This window comes from Spinacia oleracea, chromosome 5 (genome assembly GCF_020520425.1).
Source record: "Spinacia oleracea cultivar Varoflay chromosome 5, BTI_SOV_V1, whole genome shotgun sequence".
Lineage (NCBI taxonomy): Eukaryota > Viridiplantae > Streptophyta > Magnoliopsida > Caryophyllales > Amaranthaceae > Spinacia > Spinacia oleracea.
The window spans coordinates 8,396,475-8,409,949 of NC_079491.1; the positions used below are offsets into that span (position 1 = coordinate 8,396,475).

General features: G+C 32.8%; 1 protein-coding gene across 1 annotated transcript; it reads left to right on the forward strand.

Annotated features, from left to right (window-relative positions):
• Nucleotides 1-6,158: 6,158 nt before the first annotated feature.
• On the forward strand, nucleotides 6,159-6,980 carry LOC110776903 (RNA polymerase II C-terminal domain phosphatase-like 4). Its single transcript, XM_021981478.1, has one exon. The coding sequence runs from the start codon at nucleotides 6,159-6,161 to the stop codon at nucleotides 6,978-6,980; it is 822 nt and encodes a 273-aa protein (XP_021837170.1).
• The last annotated feature ends 6,495 nt before the right edge of the window (nucleotides 6,981-13,475 follow it).

Consider the following 13,475-nt stretch of genomic DNA (forward strand, 5'->3'; position numbering starts at 1 on the left):
TTTTTTGAGTATTTGTAACGTACAGTTTTCAATTTTCAGTTCACTTTTTTTTCTTTTTATTTATCTTTAGTTATTTTTTGTGTAGAAATACAAAACGGTGTTCTCTACGGACAGTTTTGTTGTTGTTCCTGAATTTTAATTTGATTTGCATATTCCATCTAGTGGAGTAATATTCACCATAATCTTCAATATCAAGAGTTTTGACCCGACAATGCTCGAGTTCAACTCGATCAAATCCAAATTTATTATTTATGATTAAAAAAATGATGTTGAGTAAATTATTGATATGTCACCTGGCCACCTGGGTATATTTGTAGTTTACTATTAAGACATTTTCCTTAGGATGATATTGTGAATATTATTATTATGGTGATTTTGTGAATATTATAATGTATGTAATTAAGATTGAGTAGGTTATGTAAAGAGGTATGTTGGCCAATACGGAGTATTTCAGTTTGAATAGGTGTGTGAAATTATGTACTCCTATTTACACGTTAATTTGTTTTTTTTTAAAGGTAAGATGAATAATACATTAAAAGCCCCTTCGGTCGAGACTCATTCCTAAGTAATCACTACAGAGAATAGAAAACAACCGCGGGCTATATCAAAGATCTATATACATTTTATCACTGATTATATGCCCAACATTAGCAATCCAGTCGTGTCGTCTGCTCTATTAGCTTCTCTGAAAATATGCTTGATGTCCCACATGTCGAACGAGAGAAGGAGTGGGCAAAGCCCATTCATATTACTCTAAGGGACGTTGGGTGTGGAAAATAACAGTCATATGCGGTCCATATTGTTGTCCCTTATGGTTTAGTTCTACACATTTTTTGGGTGAGAAATGTGGGTCAACTGGTCAAGCCCATTCAATTGATAAGAAAATGCACAAATTTCCAAGATAAAAAAAACAGGAAACTTCTACACATTAAATCTTCGTAGGAATTTTGTATTTATTTGTTACTAGAATAAAAAATTTGAACATCAGAGTACAGATTACAACTCTTCTTGATTAATGAACTCTTATACTATGTAAAGTATGTATAAACTTATTAGTAATGTAAAAAGATAGGAGTAAACAAAAATACGGCCTCAAATGAAAGTTATAATCATAGCCTTCAAGGATCCTTTCCAATAATACCAAACTCATCTTCGATATGTTTTTTATGGGATTCAGCCCTTGTACCAATGATTATAAGGTGGTTGCTTTTCGGATGTTAGATAATTTTATGAATACTAACGAGTTTTCAATATGAATTTATTCACTCAATGATCCCCATTGGAGGATCATATCGAATCCAATAGGATGGATGTGCATGGTTGGAAGTCTTGGAATTTAATGATTCTAAACGGCATTAGAAATAATGTTTATTTTCAAGGGGCTACATATTGGATCGAATGTGACCAATATGTAGGTATTGTTAGGGAGACTCATCTTTTCTGGTACGACTTTGATGTTGAAAAATCCAGTTTTGTAAAAGTACCTGAATCTAAAAACCAAATTGCCCCAATTAGGGTTGTTTTCAAGCTTGGAGCGTCATCTTTGACACTTTTAGATGTGTCTTTACAAAGATTTTGCATATGGGTTTTCGAAAAGGACCTTGGAAAGGATCCGTTGAGGCTATGGTTTTCAGCTGATTTTAATCTTGTTGTTTGCAACGAATTTAGGATGGTTGTAAATTCAAGAATTTTCTATGTTTGCAAAAATAATACCATTTTGATAGAGAGTTGGGGAACGACAAGGAGAAGATTGTATTCGTTTAATTTAACAAGCCGTGAAATGCAAGATTTAGGATACTATCCATACGGGGGTTATCTATTTGATACATATGTTGAGAGCTTGGTGTTGCACAAAGAAGCCGATGCTCAAGGGGCAGAATTTGACATCTGTCGCATAACAAGGACTGAAGTTAACAATAATGACTGAAGTAATTAAACAAATATTATGTTGTTGAATGTGCACGTCGATGTTGTACGTTCTGGGTACACCTAGCTCTAGGTGGCTAAGCAATGCCTTTTATGTTTTTTAATTTCTGGTAGTTTGATTAGTTATGATACTAAAAACAAAATTTGATGATGTTTCTCTTGTTGTTTGGATAGCACGTCATGACTTGATTACAAGCTAAATTGCATTGTTAATTTAATTTCATCTCGATCATAATATTTGCACATAATTGATTCGTAAAATTCAAATATCCTATTTGATTTAAGGATGCATAATTACATTTGGAGTACTACGTAGTACGTAGAATCCTAAAAGGAAGATGACTGTGCGTTCTGTTTGGTTTGTCTTCGGCTACGCGAAAACATTATTGTACAATTCTTCAAAGAGGGTGAGGAATGCGCGCACATCAATTGGTTGTCTAAGGTAGTCTTCAATTCATCTCGAATCATGCAAGCTACATACTTCTCCAATCTCCATCTGCTTTTTTAACATCTACTCTGTGACATGATTAGTTGGGTCAGCCGACAACCGAGAGCTTCTATTTTGAATTTTCTTAGGCTTAATAAAAACATTGAATGTAATAGAACTCGTAGTTCAACTATTTGTCAATCTTGTGTACTCGGAAAACTTATTAAGTTGCCTTTTGTTTTTAATACTTCTATGCCCTTTGTAACTATTCATAATGATATTTGAACTTCTCCTATTTTAAGTTCTTCATATCACCCGTAGAACTGTGCAAAACATTCAGAAAACCAAAAAAATGAACCCAGAAATTGAAAAAACCGAATGAAAACACGGTTAACTAAACCGAAATAATATGGTTAGCATCGGCTTTTAATTTTTATTTAAAACCCCTTTGAACGAATAATTGATCATCGTGTGTAAAGAGAATATAAATAAATCATTGTATTCAACATTTTATCCAAAATTAACTTTTTTACTTCTCTTCTTGTTTTACCGTAATTTGCTATCTCAAATTGGAAGCAATGCATATTAGGACTAGTAGGATTTAGGGGGGTTCATGTATTACTCTTAGGCGGACCATTAGGAGTATTATATTCATTAGCATTAGCTTTACCCGATTTTAGTTGTACGTGTTCCTTTTTTTTTGTATTTGATGTAGTTATGCATTTTGTCCAGTGACTATGTTCAAGCAATTGTGGAATTCATCTTACCATTACCCGACCAAACCAAGCTGAAAAACCTCGATACCTGAATAAGCGGGTACGAAAATTATGGATATGGTTTAGGGTCGACAAAGTATGACCCAAAAGTACGTACGTTTACCCCAAAATAAATTGCTAACAGGTAACCGAACCCGAACTTGCACGCTTCTATTCACCGATATTATATACTTTTTTTCGAAGTTCTCATGGACATTTCTCCTTTGGTTAATAAATCGCAAGTTTATCCCACCTTTTAGCCTTTCAAACTCACATTCATACGATTTTTATATGTAGCGCGTGCATTGAAAATCCTTTCAAGTTTTTTATAAACATAACTAATTAAATTGTTGACAAAGAACAACAAACCGTAATAAGCTAACTCGTCACAAAAACTCCAGAATGAAAATGGGGAAAACCACCAGTTTTTTTTGGGAAATAAATTCTTGACAGAAATAACAAATTATCCTAATCAGCTAAGCTCCAATATTTGTGTCTGTTCACGGAATATGCCATCTTCTTGATTATGAGAGGTTTGAATAGAAGAAGCTCCTTCGCCAGCAATTTATCCGGATATAATCCCTTAATCTCTGGGTTAATTTCTCCTAGTGTAATCCCTCGTTGGACGGCCTGGTACTTACTGTGGTGTTTTCTCTTATCTTACTACGGTTTCTGCAGTCTTTGCTGGTTTAATCCCATTGTTTGTACCTTGATTTTGATTCTTGCTATTTGTCCTAATGAACGTAACTGGCAGTGAGTTTTTGTTCATATTCCTTGATTTTGATTCTTGCTATTTGTCCTAATGAACGTAGTTGTGCGGTAAGTTTTTGTTCATATTCAATTTTGTAATGGACATAGATCGAGTTAGAAATCTAGCATTTCACAACAATTGATTATACATTCAATTTTGTATGTTCCTTGACAATTTTGTAGTTGAATAAAAAACACCTCGTACTTTTGAATTTATCTGTCAAATTTTTATATAATGATGGCTAAATTCAGAATTTATTTTGATACAAACCTCCAATTTTGATACATGTTACCATAAGAATAATCCTTATTGTTATTAATGTTACGAGTCCATCCTTGCTTCTGACAGGATCGAGTAATTACTGCATGTACTGGATTTCTCTCATAACCCCTCATCAAATTTCTCTAATAACCCATGCTTAAGAAACAACGAGAATCTTAGCGTCACAACATTGAAGAACTCCAGAATTCGGATGCTTGGACAGCTTTCTTGAGCGAGGAAAGGAAGAAGGAAAGAGAAAACATCTCAACGGTTCTTCTGGGCGCTGGGCTTTGACGAGATTTAACCCCACCGGCAACGGCCAGGGGTTAGCGTCGCAACATTGAAGAACTTCCGAGGTCATACATTTCTGGTTCAAAATTTGTTGATTTTAATGCTATATTTTTTTTGGTGATTTAATGGTTCGAAATTTGTTGTTCGAATTTTGGTGATTTATGCCGATTTAATTGTTCGAATTTGTTGTTATAATTTTTGGCCATTTAATTGTTCTAATTTTGGTGATTTATAGTTCGAAATTTGTAGATTTGATGACACATCGGGTCCGATACTCGGATCCCCAACACCCGTCCCATGATTCAGACGTAAATAGATCGGATTCATACCCGTGTCTGACACTCGTATCCGAGTCCGTTGAAAAACAGGACCTAAAGAGGTAAATCGGATGATTCGAACGTAAATGGATCGGATCCATACCCGTGCCCGACACCCGTCGGAAGTAAATGGACCGGAGTGATCCATTGCCATTCGTACTTTCAGGTATTATTAATTAATGTTTCTTGTTTTATTAATTATATTATTTGGTGTTGTTAAACCTCCCATAAACTCTCTGTTTCTCCCTTTCTGTTTCTTTTTCTTCCTCCTCTCTGTTTCTTTGTAATCCTTATTCTTTTTCTTCCTCCTCTCTGTTTCTTTTTAATCCTTATTGTTATTAATGGTAGGAGTAAACTTTCCATAAACCTTCTGTTTCTTTTTCTTCTTCCTCCCTGTTTCTCCCTTTCTGTTTCTTTTTCTTCCTCTTTTCTGTTTCTCTTTCTTCTCTTTTTCTTCCTCGATCTTCTCTGTATTAACAGTCATGTAAGTACCAGAATTAATGGGTTAATAAAATCACGCTTAAGAATGTCATACAAGCTTAAGTGTGGAAAATGCTGACGCACAAGTGTTTAGGCTTTGAAAGAATGTCTTGTATTGCTTGAGAGAATTGTACAAGTGTTTTATGATCTGTTACAAATGAATGTCAATGCCTATTTATAGGCTTTTAAGTTCTAGAGACTTTTAGCCCGAAACCTTTTACAACCTCTGGAGTAATTATCTAAGTATCTAGAAAGTTCCTAAAGAGGCTTTTAAAAAACTCTATACAAATCTGTATAAATGCGTTATAGACTAATCCATGCTAGAACATACTTTAGATAAAACTGAGTGCCCAAGACATTGTAGAACCTTCCGGAGGCATCCCGAGAAGCTTGTTAGACCATCGAGTCTTTGCAGGCCTCAAAAAGCAATTCTGATCTAGCCATTGTCTCAATTGAGCTACAATATGTGGACGGTGGACCCCATGCTTGAGCGCCTAGCGCTCGTTAGCAGTTGCTTAATTAGTTAATTTACAAAGGGCTTGAAAATTATAAGATAGCAAGTCGCCAAAATAAGGCCACAGCAAAAAGATACTTTTGTTTTCAAATTAACCCTACTACGGTACTACAAATTAAATCCGAATGGGCTTCGGGAAACCACACCCTCTATTTTTTTATTTTATATATTTTTTTAATAGGTAAGAAGAAGGGACCCTAACTGAACTAGCACTCCCAAGCATTTCGCAGTTGATGGGGCTCGAACTTGTGACCTCCAAGTTACAAGGTGAGTTCCTCATCAACTCCACCAACTTATGTTGGTAAAGAAGTTTATGTGCCACGTGACGCTCTGCTTGTGAAAAAAAGAAAAAACCACACCCTCTGTTCCTTTGAAAACCTTACTTGGTATAAATTAACTAATTACTAACCCTAATTTGATTACAGAGTTAAAAAAAATGGAGGAAATTATAGAAAACCTGAATGAAGTATTGAAAGCATTATCAATCGATACGAAAACCAAGCAATGTAAACACCCAGCATTCATCGACAAAGCTTGCACATGGTGCAAGAAAACCAAGGAAGAATGTGACAATCCTAACACCATACAACTCCGCTACCTCGATCCCGATTTCTCCGTCAGTGAACAAGTGATTACTCGGCTTCGAGACCTCGATTTCGAAACCCTCGTCAAACAAAAGAAGCTCCGTTTAGTTCTTGACTTGGATAACACGTTAATACACGCGTCGAACGTCGAACAAACCCTAGATAAGGAAGAAGATGACGTGTATGAGATTTTGTGTGGTATGTATTTGATCAAATTAAGGCCTGGAACCATTGATTTTCTCGAAAAGGCGAGTACGATGTTCGACATATCGATTTACACCATGGCTCAGAAAATCTATGCGAAAGCGGTGGTTAAGTTGCTTGAATCGAAGATGAGTGATGAGAATTTTAGGTTTTCGAGGGTGGTTTGTCAAGGCCAGTATACTAAGTCGGATCGAAAGGGGCTTGATATTGAGTTGTCTCATGAACGTGTGGTTTTGATTGTGGATGATCGTGAAAAGGTTTGGGGTGATGAATATAAGGCTAATTTAATTAAAATTAAACCTTATGTATTTTTCAATCATAAGTGTCCTTTAGAGAATAATAATGATGAAGATGAAGAACTTGCTAGGGTTTTGGATGTTCTAAAGACGGTTCATAATGTGTTTTATGATGAGAATAAGGAAATTGATTATGCTAGTAAGGATGTTAGGGAACTGCTTCAGAACGTCTAGCATTGGTTCGATGATTGAAGGATTATCTTAATTCGTTAAATTAGATGGTTTAGTAGGAGTGTTAAGTAGACTTGTTCATGTTTGTTTTTAATGGCTGGTTGTTAATATATTTTTCTTTCTCTTGAGGCCTCGTTGGTCGATTGATTGATTGATTATAATGTTCTTAGAAGATTGATTGTGTATTTAGTTAGTAAGCAGGTACTTAATATCTCGGCTGATCATGACATAGAAACAACTTCTTAAAGTAAAAGAACTAGGAAACAACTTTAAAAGAAAATTCAACACAAGGGAGAAGGACCCATGTCGGACAGTCATAAGTATTGATCGAGAATGTGTGATATATCATATCACAATACTTATATAATTTTTTTTTTGTTTCTACTATGAGGAGTTCCCACTGCCTTCGGCGAGTAGACTAATCTCCCGTGGGAGTTTGCATGGGTACCTCGATGGGCAGCATCCCTCCCAATTGAGATTTCTTCCATTCCCAAGGCTCGAACCCGAGACCTTGGTTAAGGAGCAAGAGCCCCTTATGTAAAAGGTCTTGCGCGTACCGGGTGTACAATAAATTTATTGCATACCAAGATAACTTTTACCTATTTTTTTTGTAACTTTAACTTAGTTTTGATTAACTTTTAGTAGTAAAAAAAACGTTGATAGATAAACATTTTAAAGAGTTAAATGATTAATTTTATACATTATTAGTGATTTTGAAGAAATAATTTTTTATTAAAAAAAAAAAAATTATCATTAATAAATGGATAACTTTTACATATATAAGTTTAACTTTTAAACATGTTGAGTTAACTTTTACTTTGATGTACAATATTTATTGTACAACCATTGTAAATAAGAATTTGTGGCCTTTTATGATGCCAACCTCAATTGCTACAATATTTATATAATGAGAATAAGCATTTCCTATATATGGAGCATTTTCCTATCAATATTTTACAAACTCATATGGGGCATTTTCTATATATGTATAATGAATATCATGTGAATCTATATATCTATATCTATTCTATCTATCTATAAATAATATACTTTTTATCAGGTTACTAACTTCGAAACTGATGCGTGTCCGTACTTTTTATTTTATTTTACGCCTGAGTATTTCATCTCAAAGAACGTCCATGATTGATAAAGTTAAAAACACCTTGGTATGAGATTCCATACCTAAAAAGCCCAACTAAACATTAAACGTGAATTCACTTTATTCCAACATGTCCTATCAAATAAACAATATTATTTTTCTTGCCACGAGTGATGGGAAAGAATATGCGTACTTCTCTTATACCCACTCCATCTATATAACCTTGCACCATCTCTCTATACACAGTTATGAGGAACAAACAACCGGTCACGTGGAAAGAATTATTTGGATATATAGATCGATAAACAAAATAAGTGGTGCTTAAAGGTTATTACTAACTCTGTTTCTTTTATTCTACTCAAATTGCAAATTTAGAAAATGTGAATAGATGTAAGAGATGTGAGTGCATGTAAATATTATGGGGGTGAGAGAGGTAAGAGAGTACGATGATAAATGACGTTTACAAATATGGAATAATTAAAGTAAAAAGTAATCTACAACCTTTAAAAAGTGGGAGGAATACTACTGTAGCTTATATACAGTAATTGAAACGACGCGTTTCCTTTTGACTACATTACTACATTCTGCTAATAAAAAAATAAAAATTAAAAACAAAAATCAGAGATACTGAGGAGTAGTGGAGTTTTACTTTGTTTAGGTTGTATTCTGTGTAGTGTTTTAAACAACGATCAACGATCAACGATCAACGATCAACGTTTAGCATTTATCTATATCTATATATTATACTAAATGAGAAGAAATTAATGTGTATCTGACAAGTATCACTCTCTAATTTGCCTCTCTTATAATTTAAAAAATAATAAAATATATGATTCTATGGGATTATATATAAAAACTAATACGGGGTAAAATATGTTGTTGTATTTATTTGTTGTTAACTTTCGCTATATAAAAGTAAATTTATTCTAATACTTCGTATGTAGCAGAGATAATTGCAGTCAAGTAAAGTCAAAGTATATTTTTCTTATAGGAAAAATTATAATTCTGATTACTTATTACAAACTTTAATTTATCTATATATAATATACTAAAAGAGAGAAAATCAATGTGGTGATGATAAATGTCACTCATTGGTTCGCCGCTCTTTTAATATGAAACTAGCTTTTGGCCCGTTCTATGCACGGGCTATATTTTAGGAAACTCAATTTAAAAAAATGGTAAATCGACATACCAAAATGATAAAGGTTTCACTAATAATTTTCACTAATAATTTTGATAGTACGTAGACAAACTAAAATTTCCAAGATATATTAGGTGGAACATTACTTTTATGGAATATATTATGAGATCCCACAAGAACGCAAATACATTCTTAGTTTAGGAGTATATCTTTTTATCCAATGGGTTTTAAAAAAAATGACAATAAGAGAACTATGCTAGTACGGAGTAACTAAGTTAAACATATGTATTATTTGGATTAAACCAGAGAAATCCACAAATTTTCAATATGCTAAGAAATTCACCATATATTGTTGTTTGTTGGATTAAAGCCATGTTCTGTTCACCTTATTTCAACTTATTTCAGGAAAAATAAGTTCAGATAATTTCAGATAAGATAAGTTCAGGGAAAATAAGGGTTGACCAAGTACAATTTATAATAAAATAAGTTTTGATAAGTTATAATAAGTTCAGATAAGTTCAGATAAGTTCAGTTAAGTTCAGATAAGTTCAGATAAGATAACTTCAGGAAAAATAAGTGAAAATCAAGTGAATAGAACGCAGCCTAAAAACTATGTTTCAATTGCCAAGTATACATGAAGTTTCGCACCTTATCCTTTACATCACAATCAAGAAAACTACCAAAAAGAAAAATGACCTAAGAATTAAGAGTTGTTGGTCAAGCTAACCAAACGTGATATGTCAAAATTCTAGAAAATATCAAAGACTAAACCATATTTTTAAAACTCGAAATTATGCTTATAGAGTTAGGGGTGTGGTAGTAGTAGATGTCATACAAATTTCAAAAAAAAAGTGCATCCATATTTGTCGGTTTTTAAGTCGTTTGTAAAAGAACTTGAAATATGATGACGACTGACGCAAGTCAGGCAACGCGATGCAAAGAAGATGCACCGTTTATTTAATGATAACATTAACTAATATCAACCTCATTAGAAGAAATATTTTTTCCAGAAAACAATGGGGTGGGCATGAATTAGAAGTTCATAACATAATTTTAACTTCCACCCACCTATAGGAAAATAGTAAAATTCTTTAGAATGAAGAAATTTAGCAAAATAAGTTCGGGAGGAATGTCGGTCTATAAAAAATTATAAACATGTAGGTTAGTTAAATAGCCAAATTCATTAACGTGAGAATTGTAAACATCTGAGACGTTTCTCATTCTTGATTCACTATAACTGCCAATGTATTAATCAATGTCTCTAATTAAATTGTTCTAAATGCTTAAACTAAAATTGGAAAGGGAAGGATGAAATGTTGAGGTGACTTATTATGTATTAAATGAAGATTTGATTATGTATTCTTGGCCACATGTCTTCTAAGTGGTGATGATTATGTGTCCGCCACGTGTCTTCAAAATAGCGTTGCTTACGTGTCCTTAAATTGGAGTTGGTTTCCTTTTTTAAATACTACTAGGTATTGATTAATTAATAGATATTGTTTTTTTCATATTTAACTTAATGAGTTTTATGGTAACAATTACTAGCTAATATGGAAAAATCTCTAGAATTAAAGATTCATCAATATTTTTATTAACTTATATAGAAACTATAAACCTATATATGTATAATGAATATTCTCTATATATGTATAATGAATAATATGTAAATCTATAATCTATATCTATTCTATCTATCTGTATATACATACTTTTTGTCAGAAAACTAACTGCAAAAACGATATGTATCCCTACCTTTTATTATTATTTTTAATGTTTTTTACGCCTAAGTATTTAATCTCATCGCAATAAGTTTCATATGCAAAGATTGGTAATATATATAATCAGGATCGGGTGAGAACCACCCATTAAGATGAGATCTGAGAACTAATCTCAGTCGTTGATCAAATCAATCTAACAGCTCATATTTCACCCGCTCAAATCAATCATTAAGGGTATTTTGGTAAATACTCGGCTCCGAATGACCTCCTTCCCACACAATAGCTTTCCATAATTCTTTCTCTCTCTTCATTCAATTTTCTCTCTCCTCCTGCAAATCCTCTCTACTATCGGGCTTCATCTTCTTCAACTTCGTTGTTTCTCGTTGTTCTTGCAAATATCTTCACCTTTTTTTGCGACTCTCTTCCAATTATTTTTCCAGGTACGTATTTGATTTTTGGATTTTGTTTCAATTTTTGCTATTTTAATTTCTCTCTCTACATTCATTTAGTATGCTGATTATTTTGTCGTTCTTCTTCAATTTTTATGTTCATGTATTTGATTTGTATTTAATTAGGTTTTTGAATAATGTTTTGTTCCCTTATTCTTGTTCCTTATCTTGTTTTGTTGATATTTTTGATCCATTTTACAAATTAGGGTTTGGATTAATTAGTGTCTGTTTGTTTAATTCCGTTTTATTAGTGTTTTCTATTACTCCCTCTGTTTCAAAATGTTTGTTACGTTTGGAATTTGGCACGTTTATTAACGTAAAGTAAGATTTTTTTAAAAAAGAAAAAAATTTAAATGGTCTAGATTCAATCATAAATCTGATTTCATCTTTCCAAATTATGACATTTATTACTCTCTTTGAATATAGTGCAAATTTTCTTTCATCTTTTATAAAAAAAATATACCTCAATCCACTAATCATTGAAACAACCAATAAGATTTTTTTATTATCAAAATTAACCAATAATTAAAAATCACACAGATTGCTAACTTGTCAAATTGTCAATGACATTTATTGAGTTGAAAAGTTGGACCAATTAGAAATAAAAGTTGGCTCAGAAAATAATAATAGTAACAAGTTTATAAATAGAAAGATTCTTTATGTAACAAACATTTTGAAACACTATTAAAGGAATACGTAACAAACATTTTGAAACGGAGGGAGTAGTAATTTCTAATACTTATTTACGTACTAACAAGACTCAGTATGTTTCATCTTTTGTTATTTATAATTTGTTTGGGAACGACGTCTTTGTGTGTATTTATTATTGATGTTTTATCTACATTTACTTAAACGGCCACATGAGTTTTCTCAATACTTGATTAAGGTAGAGTTGTGGTACTCAGCTTTCGCTGACGTGTGTGTGTTTCTTGTTGTGTTTGTTGTTTGTGTTGTTCTCCCATTTGGGATTTAACCTGCGACGACCCATTTTGTTATGGTGAGCAGATGACTATTATCCACATGTATGATCGATTTTATAGGTTGCTTCGAGTGAGGATGATGCTAATAGAAGTAAATGTATCCAAGAAGGGTTTTTTTCAAGCATAATTTTTTTAAATAATTAATTTATTTTATAAGTTTAATATAATTGTTGAGTTTAATTTGGTTAACGTAAAGAGGTTTGTAATCTTAATTATTCTTTATCGATCTTGAAATTTGTAGCCTTGCATTTGCCCCGAGGTAAATGCGGCAGTAATACTCTGATTATTTGTTGTTGCTTCCGCTTAGGTTTAAGAATATACAAGTTATTGGTGTTGTCGAATGTATCAGGCTTTTAAATATCCCATTTTTGGGTTTTGTTCAATTTACAAAGGAGACTATGCCGGATTTTATACTCAAATTAATATTTTATTATTTTCATTAATATTTTAATAGGGTCTAGAATCGGGGTATTACAATCACACCCTCGACATGCCTGTAGTACCCCCCTATTTTTGAAATATCGAGCCTTTAAAATTTTCAAAATAAGGACTCCCCCCCCCCTTGGTTTAACTAATAGATCTTGATTAAAATATTTAAGATCCCGAAATTTCAAACAACCCTTCGCCTTCAGAACACGCAGTTTCTCCCAATTTTGCCAATATGAATGTAGCTTACGCTTGTCATCACTAGACCCCCACCAAAACCGTGAATTTCATGAATTAAACCCTCAAGAATTTTTAAGATACTCATCATAAATGTAGGGATAGCTTGCACTACCGCCTTGATGAGTACCTCTTTCCCCGGTTTAGATAATAAACGCTCCTTTCAATTTTTCAATTTCTTCTATATCTTCTCATTCAGACACACAAAAATAGCTTTTTTTGACTTATCAATAATCGTCGGAAGCCCTAAATAATTCTCATGTTTCTCTACCTCTCTCACCCCAAGAGTATCAATAATCTCCTTTCATCTTTTTTCGATTGTAAACCATTTACTAAAAGCAACTTCTGTCTTACCAAGATTGACTTTCTGACTAGACGCTCTTTCATATTTACTGATGATATCAACAAACTTCGAGCATTCTCGTAAGTTTACTTTTGCAAAAAGTAT

What these genes read in the sequence shown, in the direction of transcription:
- LOC110776903 (XM_021981478.1), top strand. Translation starts at nt 6,159, where the DNA reads ATGGAGGAAATTATAGAAAACCTGAATGAAGTATTGAAAGCATTATCA.